Genomic DNA, 20,744 nt, shown 5'->3' on the forward strand with positions numbered 1-20,744 from the left:
TAGAAAGAAAGGGTCCAGATTGTCTAGCCCAGATGATTTGTAGGGGTCCAGATTTTGCAGCTCTTTCAGAACATCAGCTGTCGGAATTTGTGTGAAGGAGAAGCGGGGGGGGGGGGGGGGCCCGTCTTATGCCGACGGATGGCCCGCTGCAGATGGACGTGGGCAGCGTTCCACGCCAGTTGGTCAGCGCATGCTCGGAGTACAAGTCCTGGTAATCCGTCTGGCCCTGCGGCCTTGTGAATGTTGACCTGTTTAAAGGTCTTACTCATATCGGCTACGGAGAGCGTGATCACACAGTTGTCCGGAACAGCTGATGCTCTCATGCATGCTTCAGTGTTGCTGGCCTCGAAGCGAGCATAGAAGTAATTTAGCTCGTCTGGTAGGCTCATGTCACTGGGCAGCTCGTGGCTGTGCTTCCCTTTGTAGTCCGTAATAGTTTGCAAGCCGTGCCACATCCGAAATACTTCAACCAGGATTTTTGGAAAGTCTGGGAAGTTTTGGAAAGGCCTAGTTTTAAAAAGTGGCCTGAGACTTATCATTTACAAGCCACATCAGACCTGCAAATGGGTTACAAAATGTCTGTATTCTAAGTACAATCAACTTAATATTAAACATTTCTTAACACGTCTGTTTAGAGTTCAAGTCACTAATACATTCAGCATTTAATTAACAATAAGCTTAAAGTCCAATGTACTTCTAACCTTTGTTGACTTACTCCACATTTTCAAGCTGATACAACTCAAATCTGGACCCCTACAGGGTCACAGTGACTCTATCAATTTGAAAAACCACTACAACATCACTTCAAGTAGCTGTACTCTGATATGGTAGTGCAACAGGTTTCCACAGTTTTGAGTAATGGCAGCACATTGGGGTTTACAGTGTTGAGTTAGGGTAAGGACTGGATGAAAATTTGAAGCTAGGGTTGAGCTGGGAATGGACATGGTTGGGGTTAGAGTTAGGGTTAGGGTTGAGCTGGTAATGAACATGAAGCTAGGGTTAGGGTCTCAACCTTAGATATAATCCTAACCCTCATTTTTTTATATATAAATGTGCCCCTCCCCCCACTACATGGCAGTAAGGTAAGCCTCACTTCAAATCAAATCTAATTCTAATTTATTGGCCACATACACATGGTTAGCAGATGTTATTGCGAGTGTAGTGAAATGCTTGTGCTTCTAATTCCGACAGTGCAGCAATATCTAACAAGTAATATCTAACAGTTCCAAAACAAAAACCTAATACACACAAATCTAAGTAAAGGAATGGAACAAGAATATATATATATATGGAGGAACAATGTCATTATCAGAGTGGCATAGGCTTAGATGCAATAGATAGTATAGAATGAGATGGGTAATGAAAGATATGTAAACATGCTGCCAACATTGCTGCCAATGACTGGAACGAACTGCAAAAATCTCTGAAGCTGGAGACTCTTATCTCCCTCACTAACTTTAAGCATCAGTTGTCAGAGCAGCTTACCGATCACTGCACCTGTACACAGCCATTCTGAAATTAGCCCACCCAACTACCTCATCCCCATATTGTTATTTATTTTGCTAATTTGCACCCCAGTATCTCTATTTGCACATCATCTTTTGCACATCTATCATTCCAGTGTTAATACGAAATTGTAACTATTTTGTAATATGGCCTATTTATTGCCTTACCTCCATAACTTACTACATTCTGTATATATATTTTCTGTTGTATTTTTGACTTTATGTTTTGTTTACCCCTATAAGTAACTCTGTGCTGTTGTTTTTATCGCACTGCTTTGCTTTATCTTGGCCAGGTCGCAGTTGTAAATGAGAACTTGTTCTCAACTGGCTTACCTGGTTAAATAAAGGTGAAAAGAAAAAAAAAATTGATAGTATAGAATACAGTATATACATATGAGATGGGTAATGCAAGATATGTAAACATTATTAAAGAGGCATTATTAAAGTTTCTAGTGTTCAGTGGCCAGTGATTTTCAAGTCTGTATGTAGGCAGCAGCCTCTCTGTGCTAGGGATGGCTGTTTAACAGTCTGATGGCCTTGAGATAGAAGCTGTTTTTCAGTCTCTCGGTCCCAGCTTTGATGCACCTGTACTGACCTCGCCTTCTGGATGATAGCGGGGTGAACAGGCAGTGGCTCGGATGGTAGTGGTCCTTGATGATCTTTTTGGCCTTCCTGTGACATCGTGTGCTGTAGGTGTCCTGGAGGGCAGGTAGTTTGCCCCCGGTGATACGTTGTGCAGACCCCACCACCCTCTGGAGAGCCCTGCGGTTGTGGGCGGTGCAGTTGCCGTACCAGGTGGCCTGCTCTAGAGCTAAGGTTCTTTTGAGTGACATCGGTAGAATGGTTGAGGCTAGGAACACAATTAATGTATGGGATTGTTAAGCAGATTATTCCGATGAACGCAAGGCTACACGTAAACATGTGAAATTAACTCTTCACAGTAAAACTTGATCCAACAAAGAACAAGGCCATTCTTCCACAGAAAAGCATTACCTACAGCCCTTACATAACCATTATGGGGGGGGGGGGGCATTTTCAAAGGGTTACAAAGGTTACATATTTGTTACCGAGGGACGGTCATGACCCGGCATTTGAAATTTGAATTGAATTGACCCAAAAGCATTTTTCACCTCCATTGGACACAATGGTCTTGCAGAAACTAAGAGCCTTACTAGAATGAATTCTGAAGAGGATATAGGTCACATTATTTGTGATTTAATTGAAATTTGAAGCTCTGTCTGTCTGTGAATGTATGTATCAGTCTGTCTGTTTGTTTGTCTGTCTGTCTGTCTGTTTGTCTGAGTCTCTAGATAATTTGCCCATAGAATTGTATGTCTAACCCTAACCCCTGCGACACTCGTCTTTTCCCATTGAATGCAATGTATTGACAAAAACATCGACCATGTGACATCTTTTTCCAATGAATGCAGTTTATTGACCAAGTCATAAACTCAGCAAAAAAAGAAACGTCCCTTTTTCAGGACCATGTCTTTCAAAGATAATTTGTAAAAATCCAAATAACTTCACAGATCTTCAATGTAAAGGGTTTAAACACTTGTTCAATGAACCATAAACAATTAATGAACATGCACCTGTGGAACGGTCGTTAAGACACTAACAGCTTACAGACGGTAGGCAATGAAGGTCACAGTTATGAAAACTTAGGACACTAAAGAGGCCTTTCTATTGACTCTGAAAAACACCAAAAGAAAGATGCCCCGGGTCCCTGCTCATCTGCGTGAACGTGCCTTAGACATGCTGCAAGGAGGCATGAGGACTGCCGATGTGGCCAGGGCAATAAATGTCTGTACTGTGAGACGCCTAAGACAGCACTACAGGGAGACAGGATGGACAGCTGATCGTCCTCGCTGTGGTGTGAAACAACACCTGCACAGGATCGGTACATCCGAACATCACACCTGCGGGACAGGTACAGGATGGCAACAACAACTGCCCGAGTTACACCAGGAATGCACAATCCCTCCATCAGTGTTCAGACTGTCCGCAATAGGCTGAGAGAGGCTGGACTGAGGGCTTGTAGGCCTGTTGTAAAGCAGGTCCTCACCAGACATCACCGGCAACAACGTCGCTGGACCAGACAGGACTGGCAAAAAGTGCTCTTCACTGAAGAGTCGCAGTTTTGTCTCACCAAGGGTGATGGTCGGATTCGCGTCGAAGGAATGAGGTTACACCGAGGCCTGTACTCTGGAGCGGGATCGATTTGGAGGTGGAGGGTCCTTCATGGTCTGGGGCGGTGTGTCACAGCATCATCGGACTAACGCTGTGCGTTACAGGGAAGACATCCTCCTCCCTCATGTGGTACCCTTCCTGCTGGCTCATCCTGACATGACCCTCCAGCATGACAATGCCACCTGTGCGTGATTTCCTGCAAGACGGGAATGTCAGTGTTCTGCCATGGCCAGCGAAGAGCCCGGATCTCAATCCCATTGAGCATGTCTGGGACCTGTTGGATCAGAGGGTGAGGGCCATTCCCCCCATTCCCCCCAGGGAACTTGCAGGTGCATTGGTGGAAGAGTGGGGTAACATCTCACAGCAAGAACTGGAAAATCTGGTGTAGTCCATGAGGAGGAGATGCACTGCAATACTTAATGCAGCTGGTGGCCACACCAGATACTGACTGTTACTTTAGATTTTGACCCCCCCCCCCCCCTTTGTTCAGGGACACATTTCTGTTAGTCACATGTCTGTGGAACTTGTTCAGTTTATGTCTCAGTTGTTGAATCTTGTTATGTTCATACAAATATTTACATGTTAAGTTTGCTGAAAATAAACGCAGTTGACAATGAGAGGACGTTTCTTTTTTTGCTGAGTTTATATACAGAATACTGTGAAGTTTTCTGTTTTGCAAAAACGTGACAGGATTATGTTTTCCTATAATATCATGTTGGACTAAGAGATACTGTCAGTAGCTGAGTGTAGATGCGGTGTGGAAATCAAGCGCAGGAAACACGGGCGTTCGTGAACAGAATTTAGTAAACGAAAGCAGCACCAAACAGGCGAACAGCCAACCCAACCGGGAGGCTAAATACAAATTACGCACAATAAACACAGTGCGTAAAACGACGATAGCGCACACAGTGCGGACTCTCGAAAAACAACAAAACACGAGAGTAAATACAGAGAGCAACAGCTTGACAAAAAACAATCACACATAACACCTGACCCAACACACGATAACTAAATAGGAAACAAAATCAAACACTAACAAGGGACAGGTGTACAAACAGACAAAACCAAACAAACATGAAACATCAAACGGTGGTAGCTAGTACTCCGGGGACGACGACCGCCGAAGCCTGCCCGAACAAGGAGGAGGAGCAGCCTCGGCCGAAACCGTGACAGTACCCCCCCCTTGACGCGCGGCTCCAGCCGTGCGCCGATCCCGGCCTCGGGGACGACCAGGACGACGCGGAGCAGGGCGCGTAGGATGACCCCGATGGAACTCGGTCAGCAGGGACAGGTCTAATATGTCCCTCCTCGGCACCCAGCACCGCTCCTCCGGGCCGTACCCCTCCCACTCCACGAGATATTGGAGACCCCCCATCCGGCGTCTCGAATCAAGGATGGACCTCACAGTGTACGCCGGAGCCCCCTCGATGTCCAACGGGGGCGGAGGAGTCTCCTCTATCTCATAGTCCTGGAGTGGACCAGCTACCACCGGCCTGAGGAGAGACACATGGAACGAGGGGTTAATATTCCTGTAATCAATAGGCAGTTCTAACCTGTAACACAGCTCGTTCAACCTCCTCAGGACTTTGAATGGCCCCACAAACCGCCGACCCAGCTTCCGGCAGGGCAGGCAGAGGGGCAGGTTTCTGGTCGAGAGCCAGACTCGATCTCCAGGTGCGTATACAGGCCCCTCACTGCGGTGGAGATCGGCGCTCGTCTTATGCCGACGGATGGCCCGCTGCAGATGGACGTGGGCAGCGTTCCATGTCTCCTCCGAGCGCCGCACCCACTCATCCACCGCAGGGGCCTCGATCTGGCTCTCGTGCCAAGGTGCCAGAACCGGCTGGTACCCTAACACACACTGGAAAGGGGTTAGTTGGGTGGAGGAGTGGCGGAGAGAGTTCTGCGCCATCTCGGCCCACGGAACGTATCTCGCCCACTCCTCCGGCCGGCCCTGGCAATAAGACCTCAGAAACCTACCCACATCCTGGTTGACACGTTCAACCTGCCCATTACTCTCCGGGTGGTAACCCAAGGTAAGGCTCACCGAAACCCCCAACCGTTCCATAAAGGCTCTCCACACTCTGGAGGTGAACTGGGGGCCTCGATCAGACACTATATCCTCGGGTACCCCATAATGCCGGAAGACATGGGTAAACAGAGCCTCAGCGGTCTGTAGGGCAGTAGGGAGACCCGGCATGGGAAGGAGACGACAGGCCTTCGAGAACCGATCCACAACGACCAGGATGGTAGTATTCTAGGGGGGAAGGTCTGTAACAAAGTCCACCGAGAGGTGGGACCAGGGTCGTTGTGGAACGGGCAGGGGTTGTAGCTTACCCCTGGGCAAATGTCTGGGCGCCTTACACTGTGCACACACCGAACAGGAGGAGACATAAACCCTCACATCCCTGGCTAACGTTGGCCACCAGTACTTAGTGCTAAGGCAGTGAACTGTCTGGCCGATACCTGGATGTCCAGAGGAGGGGGACGTATGAGCCCAATAAATGAGGCGATCGCGTACCTCGAGCGGAACGTACGTCCGACCCACTGGACACTGTGGAGGACTTGGGTCGGTGCGTAACGCCCGCTCGATCTCTGCATCGACCTCCCATACCACCGGTGCCACCAGACAAGACTTTGGTAGTATGGGAGTGGGCTCAACGGACCTCTCCTCCGTGTCATACCGCCGAGACAGGGCATCTGCCTTCCCGTTCTGGGACCCAGGGATGTAAGTGATTTTAAACACAAACCGGGCTAGAAACATAGTCCAGCGGGCCTGGCGATGATTCAGTCTCCTAGCTGCCCGGATGTACTCCAGGTTACGGTGGTCCGTCAAAATGAGGAAAGGGTGTTGAGCCCCCTCAAGCCAATGCCTCCACACCTTTAGGGCCTTTACCACGGCTAACAGCTCCCTGTCCCCTACGTCATAATTCCGCTCCGCCGGACTGAGCTTCTTAGAATAAAAGGCACAGGGGCGGAGCTTAGGTGGTGTGCCAGACCGTTGTGAGAGGACGGCCCCAATACCGGCCTCGGACGCGTCTACCTCTACCTGGAATGGTAAAGCGGGATCCGGATGCGCCAACACCGGCGCCGAGGTAAACAGGTCCTTCAGTCTCCCAAAAGCCCTGTCCGCCTCAGCTGACCACCGCAAGCGCACCGGACCCCCCTTCAACAGAGACGTTATGGGAGCTGCCACCTGTCCAAAACCCCGGATAAACCTCCGGTAATAATTTGCAAAACCCAAGAACTGTTGCACCTCTTTCACAGTGGTTGGGGTTTGCCAATTACGCACAGCTGACACCCGGTCAACCTCCATCTTCACCCCTGACGCAGACAACTGATAACCCAAAAAGGAGACCGACTTCTGAAAGAACAGACATTTCTCTGCCTTGACATATAGGTCATGCTCCAACAGTCTCCTCAACACTCGCTGCACCAGGGCTACATGCTCAGCTCGGGTAGAACTGTACACCAGAATATCGTCTATGTACACGACTACTCCCTGCCCCTGCATGTCCCGGAAAATCTCATCTACAAAGGATTGGAAGACTGAGGGAGCATTCATTAACCCATATGGCATGACGAGATACTCGTAATGACTGGAGGTCGTGCTAAATGCTGTCTTCCATTCATCGCCCTCTCTAATGCGCACCAAGTTATATGCGCTCCTGAGATCCAATTTTGTGAAGAACTGAGCACCGTGTAATGACTCCGTCATAGTCGCAATCAGAGGAAGTGGATAACTGTACTTCACCGTAATCTGATTGAGACCGCGGTAATCAATACACGGGCGCAAACTTCACAAAAAAGAAGCTCGAGGAAGCGGGTGAAGTGGAGGCCCGTATGTATCCCTGTCTCAGAGACTCGGCGATGTAAGTTTCCATCGCCTTCCTCTCCTCTTGAGACAAGGGATACACATGGCTCCGCGGGAGTGCTGCTCCTAACTGGAGATCTATCGCACAATCCCCCCGTCTATGAGGCGGCAGCTGCGCCGCCCTTGTCTTACTAAACACCAGTGTCAAATCCTCATACTCGGGGGGAATATGCAGTGCGGGCATTTGATTTGGACTCTCCACCGAGGTCGCCCCTATGGAAACACCCAGACATAGCCCCTCACACTGAACAGACCACCCTTTAAGAGCTTTCTCTCGCCACGAAATAGTAGGATCATGGGTAATCAACCAGGGAAGTCCCAGCACCACCGGATACGCAGGAGAGTCAATCAGATAGAGCTGAATCGTCTCCTCATGACCCCCCTGCGTCTTCATCCTAAGGGGCGCTGTGACCTCCCTAATTAACCCAGATCCTAACGGACGGCTATCTAGGGCATGTACAGGGAAAGGCTTATCAACGGGAAGGAGAGGAATCCCTAACTCTACACAGAACTGGCGATCTACAAAATTCCCAGCTGCGCCTGAATCTACTAGCGCCTTATGCTGGGAACGAGGTGCAACCTGTGGGAAACAAACAGGCAAGGTTATGTGAACGACAGAAAGCTCTGGGTAAGTAGGCGCCTACTCACCTGGGAGGACTCCCCAATGCGTGGCCTGCCTTCACCTCCACCGGGGGACCTTCCCCAACACCTAGCCGCGGTGTGCCCTCCACGGCCACAGTTGGTGCAGGGAACGGCCCCCCTCGGGTTCCTACTCCTCCGTTCTCTAGCGCCAGCACCTCCGAGCTCCATAGGGCTCGGCTCGGAGGTGCCGGAAGGTGGAATGGGCAACCCCCACCCGGGACGTCCACGGGTGGCGAGCAGGGTGTCCAGCCGAATGGCCATGTCGACCAGTTGGTCAAACGACAACGTGGTATCCCTGCACGCCAACTCTCTCTGGACGTCCTCCCGGAGGCTGCAGCGGAAGTGGTCTATGAGGGCCCGCTCATTCCACCCTGCATCTGCCGCTAGAGTCCGGAACTCCAAAGCAAAATCCTGTGCGCTCCTCATCCCCTGTCGGAGGTAGAACAGACGCTCCCCCGCCGCCTTCCCTTCTGGTGGATGGTCAAACACGGCACGGAAGCGGCGGGAGAACTCCGCATAGGTAATAGTAGCGGCGTCTATTCTCCTCCATTCGGCGTTGGCCCACTCCAACGCCTTGCCGGTGAGACAGGAGATGAGGGCGGAGACGCTCTCGTGTCCCGAGGGCGCCGGGTGTACGGTGGCGAGGTAGAGCTCCACTTGCAGCAGGAACCCTTGACACCCGGCAGCGGAGCCGGAGCGAGAGCCGAATCCCGCTGGGTTCCGGAAGGGGGACAGGAGGACTGACCGATGGGGATGGTCCGGTAGGTGGGGGCGTGGGTACCCCGCTGCTTTCCCATCGGTGGAGAGTGTTCATCACCCGATCCAGGGCGTGACCGATCTGGTTGATCCTGTCCTCCTGCCCACGAAGACGGTCCTCCATGATGTCCGTTGGCGCGGTTGCTCCTGCTGATTCCATGGGTTGATGTGTGATTCTGTCAGTAGCTGAGTGTAGATGCGGTGTGGAAATCAAGCGCAGGAAACACGGGCGTTCGTGAACAGAATTTAGTAAACGAAAGCAGCACCAAACAGGCGAACAGCCAACCCAACCGGGAGGCTAAATACAAATTACGCACAATAAACACAGTGCGTAAAACGACGATAGCGCACACAGTGCGGACTCTCGAAAAACAACAAAACACGAGAGTAAATACAGAGAGCAACAGCTTGACAAAAAAACAATCACACATAACACCTGACCCAACACACGATAACTAAATAGGAAACAAAATCAAACACTAACAAGGGACAGGTGTACAAACAGACAAAACCAAACAAACATGAAACATCGAACGGTGGTAGCTAGTACTCCGGGGACGACGACCGCCGAAGCCTGCCCGAACAAGGAGGAGGAGCAGCCTCGGCCGAAACCGTGACAGATACAAATGTAACATAACTGTCATTTAGTATTTGTATTTGTATTTACAGTTGAAGTCAGAAGTTTACATACACTTAGGTTGGAGTCAATTAAACTTGTTTTTCAACCACTCCACAAATTTCTTGTTAACAAACTATAGTTTTGGCAAGTCGGTTAGGACATCTACTTTGTGCATGACACAAGTAATTTTTCCAACAATTGTTTACAGACAGATTATTTCACTTATAATTCACTGTATCATAATTCCAGTGGGTCAGAAGTTTACATGCACTAAGTTGACTGTGCCTTTAAACAGCTTGGAAAATTCCGGAAAATTATGTCATGGCTTTAGAAGCTTCTGACATCATTTGAGTCAATTGGAAACTTAGGACACTAAAGTGTGGATGTATTTCAAGGCCTACCTTCAAACTCAGTGCCTCTTTGCTTGACATCATGGGAAAATCAAAAGAAATCAGCCAAGACCTCAGAAAAAAAATGGTAGACCTCCACAAGTCTGGTTCATCCTTGGGAGCAAATTCCAAACGCCTGAAGGTACCACGTTCATCTGTACAAACAATAGTACGCAAGTATAAACACCATGGGACCACGCAGCCGTCATACAGCTCAGGAAGGAGACGCATTCTGTCTCCTAGAGATGAACGTACTTTGGTGCGAAAAGTGCAAATCAATCCCAGAACAACAGCAAAGGACCTTGTGAAGATGCTGGAGGAAACAAGTACAAAAGTATCTATATCCACAGTAAAACGAGTCGTATATATCGACACAACCTGAAAGGCCGCTCAGCAAGGAAGAAGCCACTGCTCCAAAACCACCATAAAAAAGCCAGACTATGGTTTGCAACTCCACATGGGGACAAAGATCTTACTTTTTGGAGAAATGTCCTCTGGTCTGATGAAACAAAAATAGAACTGTTTGGCCATAATGACCATCGTTATGTTTGGAGGAAAAAGGGGGTTGCTTGCAAGCCGAAGAACACCATCCCAACCGTGAAGCACGGGGATGGCAGCATCATGCTGTGGGGGTGCTTTGCTGCAGGAGGGACTGGTGCACTTCACAAAATAGATGGCATCACGAGGAAGGAAAATGATGTGGATATATTGAAGCAACATCTCAAGACATCAGTCAGGAAGTTAAAGCTTGGTCGTAAATGGGTCTTCCAAATGGACAATGACACCAAGCATACATCCAAAGTTGAAGCAAAATGGCTTAAGGACAACAAAGTGAAGGTATTGGAGTGGCCATCACAAAGCCCTGACCTCAATCCTATAGAAAATGTGTGGGCAGAACTGAAAAAGCGTGTGCGAGCAAGGAGGCCTACAAAACTGATTCAGTTACACCAGCTCTGTCAGGAGGAATGGGCCAAAATTCACCCCTTATTGTGGGAAGCTTGTGGAAGGCTACCCGAAACGTTTGACCCAAGTTAAACAATTTAAAGGCAATGCTACCAAATACTAATTGAGTGTATGTAAACTTCTGACCCACTGGGAATGTGATGAAATAAATACAAGCTTAAATAAATCATTCTCTCTACTATTATTCTGACATTTCACATTCTTAAAATAAAGTGGTGATCTTAACACAGGGAATTTTTACTAGGATTAAATGTCAGGAATTGTGAAAAACAGAGTTTAAATGTATTTGGCTAAGGTGTATGTAAACTTACGACTTCAACTGTATTAAAGATCCCCATTAGCTGCTGCTAATTTAGTCATTTGAGGAGTTTTTCGACTGTGGATGCTCATGGCAACACTTAGTTGAAATCTACGTTGTGTAATATATATCTTTATATAATGCAAATTTAATAATAATGTAACATTTTCGCTTGTTTGTCCCTCTGATTTTAATTGAAACATTGTCCTCGAGAGACTTTGTTTGTGGCAGCAGCGAACTTGGCCCTAACTGACCCCTGTAATGGAAAACATCTAGAGCCTCGATTGGATTCGGGTCACATTTATGATCTGAAACCATCGCTCTATTTCCAATAAAACAGGGCTATTGTGAAATCCAGGCCGTATTGTGGTGCTCCATACTGTATTTATAATGATATGTTTCATTTTGTTCGCCTCGCTCTCGCGCATCTTCATTGGGTCTTCTGGTTCATCCAGTATTGAACCCTGTGAACTGATTGACATCGAAGTTACATGAACGAATTTGAACTTTATGAACTCTGTTGCTTCACAGGCATCTCACACAGTGCAGATATTGCATTGGTAGTATATCTTGTTGTATGTCAACTACTCACATGCAGTCAACTTTATGTCTAAATTATCTCTCTGTGTTGAATGAATATATGGCGCCATATTACCGATCAGCATGCCACCTCCATTCGCTAGTGATGATAATATTTTTTTCATACGCAAAGCTCCAATCTGTTTTTCCATGTCCTTTATTTTTCTGAACATTACTGTCGTTGAGTTCATGCAGAGGTTCCTCCTCTCTGATGGCGCTGACGGTTTGGAAACAATAAAACCGTCGTCCCCCTCCTCTCAGCCCCTCAGCCCTGTGTCACTATGCAACAGTCCCAAAACACCAAAACAAGGGGGCAACCCTGGTAAAAAAGGGCCCAATTCCACACTCTTCAGGCGCTTATCGCTGGAATCTTCTGTGTGGCCGCAGGGATCCAGACTGACTGGGAGATGGGTGAGGGGAGAAGGGATGAGAGGGGAGGCTCAGTGAGACTGACTCTGGTTGAGCTCCTCTAACTGAATCCTAAAGATGGATCCCTGAAAGAATGCCTGCCTGCCTCAATGGCTGTATTGCGTGACTGAGAATGCTCCGCTCCCCATCGTCCAGCACATGGGACTCATTTACCCTCGCGGGCCACAAAGATGGTGCCACAAACATCAGGCTGGCCCCCTCAGGAAGAGAAGGGAAGAGGAGACAGGGAGAAGGGAAGAGAGGAGAAGAGAAAATAAAATAATGGGATAGAGGATCTAGATCATAGCCATGTCAGTGTCCGTCCCAGAGGACATTTTGCAGCAACCAGCTCACACTTGATCATCATCGTTTTCCCTGTGGTGAACATGACAAAATGTTATGACAATTGTGGGACAAAGGCATTCCATGAGTCACATTGAATGATGCCGTGACATCTTGTTGATTTGATTGAAGATTATTAATCGTGCTGTAGTTTTGATGGACTTTATAGCATTCAATATATTTTAGTACTTTGTGACCAATACCTATTTCATCTAATACCTGTCTCCCTGTGTGTGAGAAACAGAAAAACCGTTGAGAGAGAACAAGAGAGAGAAATAAAACAGTGAAAACAGTGAAAGGACAGTGCAGTGATTGTGCTGCCTGGCTGCACGCTGGACGATGGCTGTTCAAACAGGACTGAGCTGAAATGTCACCAGCCCTCCACAGAGAAAAGGGCCCGCTGACAGCCTGGATAAACATTGGCGTTCTTTCACCCTGTAATCGCATGTTCACGTAAAAAAAGCTTCCAACAAATTCCATGTGCATTCGGTCATTCTTGGGTCTCAGTCTGCAGCGGTCGTGGTGTGTTTTCCCCATGTTGTTACCGTGATAGGAGAGTCTCTTGCGCTCTCTCCCGTCCTCCAGGGGAGGGTGGAGGGAGGAAGGTGGGGATGGGTGGATGGATGGAGGAAGAGAAGGATGGAGGAGAGAATTTAAAGCCAGATTCACATGAAGAGGTTTGACATTCCTGTCATCATATGAGGTTTTTTGGTTTATTGGTTTATTGGGATCCCCATTAGCTTTTGCCAAAGCAGCAGCTATTCTTCCTGGAGTCCACAAATAAAACACACAACATGACAAGTAACAAAACACTGATACACTGATAGACAAGGACAGCCACACTAATTTAGAATACAACGATATACAAACAACTTAAAACATAATGTGTGTGTTAGAGTGTGTCTGTGTGTCATAAAAACTAGAAGAGAAGCAATTAATCTCTCATCAACCCTAAACCAGGAAAGACTGGCATGCATGTTGTTGATGTTAGTTCTGTACGTGCAGTTAAGGGCAAGGCTTGCTGCTCTGTGTTGAGCCAGCTGCAGCTTCTTGAGTCTTCTTGGGTATGACGCTACAAGCTTGGCACACCTGTATTTGGGGAGCTTCCCCCATTATTCTCTGCAGATCCTCTCAAACTCTGTCAGGTTGGATGGGGAGCGTTGCTGCACAGCTATTTTCAGGTCTCTCCAGACATGTTCGATCGGGTTCAAGTCCGGGCGCTGGCTAGGCCACTCAAGGACATTCAGAGACTTGTCCCAAAGCCACTCCTGCGTTGCCTTGGCTGTGTGCTTAGGGTCGTTGTCCTGTTGGAAGGTGAACCTCTGCCCCATTCTGAAGTCCTGAGCACTCTGGAGCAGGTTTTCATCAAGGATCTTTCTGTACATTGCTCCGTTCATCTTTCCCTCGATCCTGACTAGTCTCCCAGTCCCTGCCGCTGAAAAACATCCCCACAGCATGATGCTGTCACCACCATGCTTCACCGTAGGGATGGTGCCAGGTTTCCTCCAGACGTGACGCTTGGCATTCAGGCCAAAGAGTTCAATCTTGGTTTCATCAGACCAGAGAATCCTGTTTCTCATGGTCTGAGAGTCCTTTAGGTGCCTTTTGGCAAACTCCAAGCAGGCTGTCATGTGCCTTTTCCTGAGGAGTGGCTTCCATCTGGCCACTCTACCATAAAGGCCTGACTGGTGGAGTGCTGCAGAGATGGTTGTCCTTCTGAAAGGTTCTCCCATCTCCACAGAGGAACTCTGGAGCTCTGTCAGACTGACCATCGGGTTCTTGGTCACCTCACTGACCAAGGCCCTTCTCCCCCGACTGCTCAGTTTGGCCAGGTGGCCAGCTCTAGGAAGAGTCTTGGTGGTTCCAAACTTCTTCCATTTAAGAATGATGGAGGCCACTGTGTTCTTGGGGACCTTCAAGGCTGCAGACATGTTTTGGTACCCTTCCCCAGATCTGTGCCTCGACACAATCCTGTCTTGGACATGCACTGTCAACTGTGGGGGCTTATATAGACAGGTGTGTGCCTTTCCAAATCATGTCCAATCAATTGAATTTACAACAGGTGGACTCCAATCAAGTTGTAGAAACATCTCAATGATGATCAATGGAAACAGGATACACCTGAGCTCAATTTCGAGTCTCATGGCAAAGGGTCTGAATACTTATGTAAATAAGGTATTTCTGTTTTTTATTTTTAATAAATTGGCATACATTTCTAAAAACCTGTTTTCAGTTTCTAATTATTGGGTATTGTGTGTAGATTAATGAGGAAAAACATGAATTTCATCCATATTAGAATAAGGCTGTAACGTAACAAAATGTTGAAAAAGTCAAGGGTTCTGAATACTTTCCGAATGCACTGTATACCTAGGAGTTTAGCTTCATCAACTTGCTCAATGGTCACACCCTTTAAACACATCTCCAGCTGAGGTTTAGGTCTTACAGAATGTTTTGAACCAAATACACAGCTTTTAATTTTAGATGTATTTAAGACCGGTTTGTTATTAATCACACATTCTGATACTGACTGTAACTCCTTATTTAGAATTTCACTGAGCTCACTGGCTTTGGGTGTTGATATGTTGAGTGTGGAATCATTCGCATACATAGTCATTCTAGCTTTGTGTAAGATCAGTGGCAAATAATTTGTAAAAACAGAGAAGAGTAACGGCCCAAGGCAACTGCCCTGAAGGACACCACACTGTACATATCTGATGTTAGGGAAGCTTCCATTGAAGAACACTCTCTGGGTTCTATTGGATAAATAACTCTCCAACCATGTGATGGCAGGTGATGTAAATCCATAGCAAGTGAGTTTCTTCAATAACTATTTATGATCAATAACATCAAAGGCTGCACATGCAGGGATGGAAATTAAACACAAAATTTGTCAAACTACCCCGACAGGTTTTTTCAAACATCGCTTGGCACAGATTTTGGACCTGAATGTCACCCGTGTTAGTAGAAATCATGGTCTATGAGCCCGGCTGGCCAGTGCCAAAAATCCTAAAATTCCATCCCTGTTTCCTACCCCCTGTAAAAGGTTTCCCACTCCCTGTAAAATGTTTCCTACCCCCTGTAAAATGTTTTCTACTCCCTGTAAAAGGTTTCCCACACCCTATAAAAGGTTTCCTACACCCTGTAAAATATTTCCTACCCCCTGTAAAATATTTCCTACTCCCTGTAAAAGGTTTTCTACTCACTGTAAAAGGTTTCCTACCCCCTGTAAAAAGTTTCCTACCCCCCATAAAAGGTTTCCTACCCCCTGTAAGGGCTACTGCTAGCTAAATAAAATAGTTTTATCATTCTAACTTGATGGTCAGTCATCATTCTTTACACCCTCCTTCAATACCTTTGGTACCCTTCTCTCTCTGACTATCCCTCTGTCTCCCTTAGGTGTTGTCCGACAAGTGAAGCCTCTGATTGGCCCGCTGAACATGGTGTTGAAGCTGGCTATGAACTACGTCACCTCTGGGGTGGTGTCTCATCGGAACATCGTCAGCGTCCACATCTTCGTCTCCGAGTTCTGGTTCTGAGTACAGGACACACACCACCACCACACATAGCCATACAGTTCTACCACAGTACTACCAACACCACAACACATAGCCATACAGTTATACCACAGTACTGCCAACACCACAACACATAGCCATACAGTTCTACCACAGTACTACCAACACCACAACACATAGCCATACAGTTCTACCACAGTACTACCAACACCACTACACATAGCCACAAAGTATTATCAATTACACACTACTACCACACAGTACTACCATAGTCCTATAACTTTACCCTCCTAACATGAAGAGAAAGGAGAAAAGGAAGATTATTTAGGTGTGTAACTAACAGGATGTGCATACCATTGGACAGTCCAATAAAGGGAATTCCTGATACAACCAACACACATTGTACTAACTTTAGTTAACTTTCGTTCCTTTTCGATGAAGATAAACAGACCACTAGCTGCTTAGTTGCTTTTGTTATTGTATGAAACTAAAGCACTTCCCAGTAAGTTTACCTGTAATATAAGTTGATGTAACAAGCCAAGCCATGAGTGGATGCATGCACCTGGCCTACGGAGCTTGACGTGAAGACTCATAAACTGTATCACATAATGTAAGCATGCTGTCATGCCCAAGACTATAGAATGTGATTGTGAATTTAAAATGCATGCGTAGACATGGAGATGTGAAAAACCATGAAAGGATTCAACAGTTGAATGTAACACTAACCCATGGGGTAATGATGTGTATTACATTTCCTATTCTTACTGTATACATTGCGAAAGGTGTTACGGTACTATATAAACCATCTTGTTTTTACTTGTGAAGCCTTTTCTTTGTGTGTTGGTAAGTGAAAGCTTTAGAATGGTTGATGAATTAAACTTGTGTACATTTGGAGGGAAAGTGGGACAGAAGTCATTATGGGTACATTGGTTGAGAGTGGAGAAAAAGGGGGAGTCGGTGGAGAGAGGAGGGGTACATAGGAACAAGGAACCACATCCCCAATTAGGTTTGTCATTGAACAAGAAGGGGTCTCTACTCTATTCCCTCTAAGTCAGGCTAATGGACATGAGACAGAGCAGTGGAACAGAGCAGATGTCAGTAATTGTCTAATGATGGGGCTGTAATCATCACTGTGGCTAAGGCCCAGGCAGAGCCTCCAAATGCTTCAAAAGACAATGGAGGAAGGAGGGACATCCATCAGGATCCCGGCCCGTCTACAGAATCCCAGCCCGTCTACAGGATCCCAGCCCGTCTACAGGATCCCAGCCCGTCTACAGGATCCCAGTCTGTCTACAGGATCCCAGCCCATCTACAGGATCCAGCCTGTCTACACTGACAGCTCTAAAGGTACTGAGGAGGGAGATACAGTATATGTACAAAAGTATATGGACACACCTTCAAATTAGTGGATTCGACTATTTCAGCCACACCCGTTGCTGACAGGTGCATAAAACCGAGCACACCGCCATGCAATCTCCATAGACAAATACTGGCAGCAGAATGGCCTTACTGAAGAGCTCAGTGACTTTCAATGTGACACCGTCATAGGATGCCACCTTTCCAACAAGTCAGTTTGGCACATTTCTGCCCTGCTAGAGCTGCCCCGGTCAACCGTAAGTGCTGTTATTGTGGGAACGTGGGAATGTCTAGGAGCAACAACGGCTCAGCCGCGAAGTGGTGTGGTGTGCTGTTTGAGTTCATTCATTTCTGGCATGAACAATGGAGCAATGAAAAATAATATAATTCAAGAATAGAAGTTAAAAACCTAGGCTAACCTAAATCTGGTAGCTAGTTTATTAGTCTGTGTTTTCTAGACTATCTAGTTAAAGTTAAAACATTTATTGTATAAAGGATAAAATAATTTGCATTGCAAACACTTAGCTACACTAGCTTGAGTGAATCAGACTCAGAGTTGCCTGGATGAAAAGTACAGTAAATACCAATATGATCAAGGAAAACAGATGGAACATACCCCCAAATGCCCCGGCGTGCATGGAGAAGCATTTGGACTCGGCGCAGTACAGGGCAGATGGCAGCCTGTTGCTGGGGGCCTCCAGTCTGACGGGCAGATGCTGGCTGGGCTCCATCTGGGTCTACAGTGACCCCAAGCAGTCTCCCAACGAGGGTTTCTGCAAGGCTGGTGTGCAGACAGAGGCTGGGGTCACAAAGGCAAAGTGGGTTTCAGAGAGGGGCATCCTAGTTGCATCTGACTCGGGTGCTGTTGAGCTGTGGGAGCTAGCGGAGGACGATAGTCTGCTGGTGAATCGGTTCACTAAACTCGAGCATGATCACATCGTCACCAGCGTGAGCCCTGCTGGGTCAAACCACGCCGTCAGCAGCAGTATGGACTGCCGAATCAAAGTCTGGGACCTTAGTCAGGGGGAGGTGGTCAGCACACATAACGCTCACTCTAAGCCAGTCACTTGTGTGTCCTGCAATCCATCCGATGACTCCCTCTTCCTCTCATGTGGCCAGGATGGCCGTCTGTTGCTTTGGGACAGGAGGAAACCCACCAAACCAGCCTCTAGATTAGAGGTAGAGCCCAGCTGTTGCCCTACCTCAGTGGCCTGGCATCCCCACCACAGGACCACAATCGCCTACAGTGACAAGCTAGGACCCGTGACTCTGAAAGACTTTCAGGGCACAGAGCCTGCCCAGATGCAGAGCACCCACAGCCGTAGGGTCTCCAGCCTAGCCTTCTCCTCACACAGCGCCCCCTTGCTAGCCTCCATCAGTGATGACTGCTCCAGGTCCTCCACCATATCACGGGACAGGACGGACCCGCCACTGGAGACTCCACGTCCCCACCGTAGACCCACCACCCAGCCTGGGTCAGGGGATCGGGGAAGGGTGGTTGTGGAAGTATGGGGTTTTGTAGGAGGTGGGGGAGAATTTGAGTGGTTGGCATGAGGGTAGAAGTTGTCAATACCCACCACACTGGAACAGGGCAGTATACTGATGTTTTCCCAATCCTAGTCTCAAAGTACCCATGGCCATGCAGGTTTTCTTTCCAACTGATTTCTAAATCAATTATGTGTAAAGATAGAGTCAGCAATGTACCAAGTACATCAGGACGTTTTCTGCAACAACTAAGAGTAAGGCTAAAAATTTCAGCTTTTTTTTGTCCCGCAGCTATCACGCTGCAGCAGCGTGAAGTGCACATGCACATTTTTTTTGTGGCAGCAAAGTCTTGCACCGCGGTTCATCCTGTTGCTCGTAGCAATGTCATACACTGAGTCTCAGTTTGAGGTGTATTAGCCACTTGTAGGACATTACCTGTGGTGTAATTTGTAAGTCGCTCTGGATAAGAGCGTCTGCTAAATGACTTAAATGTAAATGTGGTAGGCCACACAAGCTCACAGAACGGGACCACTGAGTGCTGAAGCGTGTACCGCATAGAAACTGTCTGTCCTCGGTTGCAACACTCACTACCGAGTTCCAAACTGCCTCTGGAAGCAACGTCAGCACAAGGACTGTTCGTCGGGAGCTTCATGAAATGGGTTTCCATGGCCGAGCAGCCACACACAAGCCTAAGATCACCATGCGCAATGCCACGCATCGGCTGGAGTGGTGTAAAGCTTGCCGCCATTGGACTCTTGAGCAGTGGAAACGCATTCTCTGGCGTGATGAATCACGATTCACGGACGAATCTGGGTTTGGCGGTTGCCAGGAGAACGCTACCTGCCCCAATGCATAGTGCCAACTGTAAAGTTTGGTGGAGGAGGAATAATGGTCTGGGGCTGTTTTTCATGGTTCGGGCTAGACACTTAGTTCCAGTGAAGGGAAATCATAATGCTACAGCATACAATGACATTCTAGATGACTCTGTGCTTCCAACTTTGTGGCAACAGTTTGGCGAAAGCCCTTTCCTGTTTCAGCATGACAATGCCCCTGTGCACAAAGCGAGTTCCATACAGAATTGGTTTGTCCACATACTTTTGGTCATGTAGCACTACATGACCAAAAGTATGTGGACACCTGTATGTGGACACTAATCATGGGCATTAATATGGAGTTGGTCCCCCCTTTGCTGCTATAACAGCCTCCACTCTTCTGGGAAGGCTTTCCACTTGATGTTGGAACATTGCTGCGGGTACTTGCTTCCATTCAGCCACAAGAGCATTAGTGAGGTCGGGCACTGATGTTGGGAGATTAGGCCTGGCTCGCAGTCGGCGTTCCAATTCAACCCAAAGCTGTTCAATTGGGTTGAGGTCAGGGCTCTGTGCAGGCCAGTCAAGTTCTTCCATACCGATCTTGACAAACCATTTCTGTATGGACCTCGCTTTGTGTATGGGGTATTGTCATTCTGAAACAGGAAAGGGCTTTCCCCAAACTGTTTGGGCACTTAGAGTATGCAAAACATGAATTACAGAAACTATAAGGTAACTATCCTAGTTGTTAAACACGTTTTTAAAAATGTACACACAGACAAGCAGACTTCATGTAAAACACTTTAACGTGTTATTAACAATTATATATAACAAATAATTTTCATATATGTATACAGTCAATTGTATGTGTGTGTGTGTGTGTGTGTGTGTGTGTGTGTGTGTGTGTGTGTGTGTGTGTGTGTGTGTGTATTTGCAGGACAGTAAACAGAAAAGAATGAACAGAACAACCCTGCATCACCGGATGTGCTACCTTGTCCCAGACTTGCTGTTTTC

At 47.4% G+C, this 20,744-nt stretch overlaps 1 protein-coding gene and 1 pseudogene across 2 annotated transcripts in view; both read left to right on the forward strand.

Annotated features, from left to right (window-relative positions):
- Positions 1-16,895, forward strand: part of LOC311149236 (fibulin-1-like) — a 58,093-nt gene extending 41,198 nt beyond the window's left edge. Inside the window, 1 exon segment of the mRNA XM_084186322.1 lies at positions 15,962-16,895. Coding sequence (XP_084042448.1) covers positions 15,962-16,101 — 140 coding nt within the window. The 3' untranslated portion in view covers positions 16,102-16,895.
- Positions 16,896-17,972: 1,077 nt separating this feature from the next.
- LOC311148828 (methylosome protein WDR77-like) lies at positions 17,973-18,893 on the forward strand (annotated as a pseudogene). The gene has a single exon. The product of its transcript is annotated as a methylosome protein WDR77-like (transcript).
- Positions 18,894-20,744: the final 1,851 nt, after the last annotated feature.

The sequence above is a fragment of the Coregonus lavaretus genome (assembly GCF_964263955.1).
Source record: "Coregonus lavaretus genome assembly, chromosome: 21".
NCBI classification, from domain to species: Eukaryota; Metazoa; Chordata; class Actinopteri; order Salmoniformes; family Salmonidae; genus Coregonus; species Coregonus lavaretus.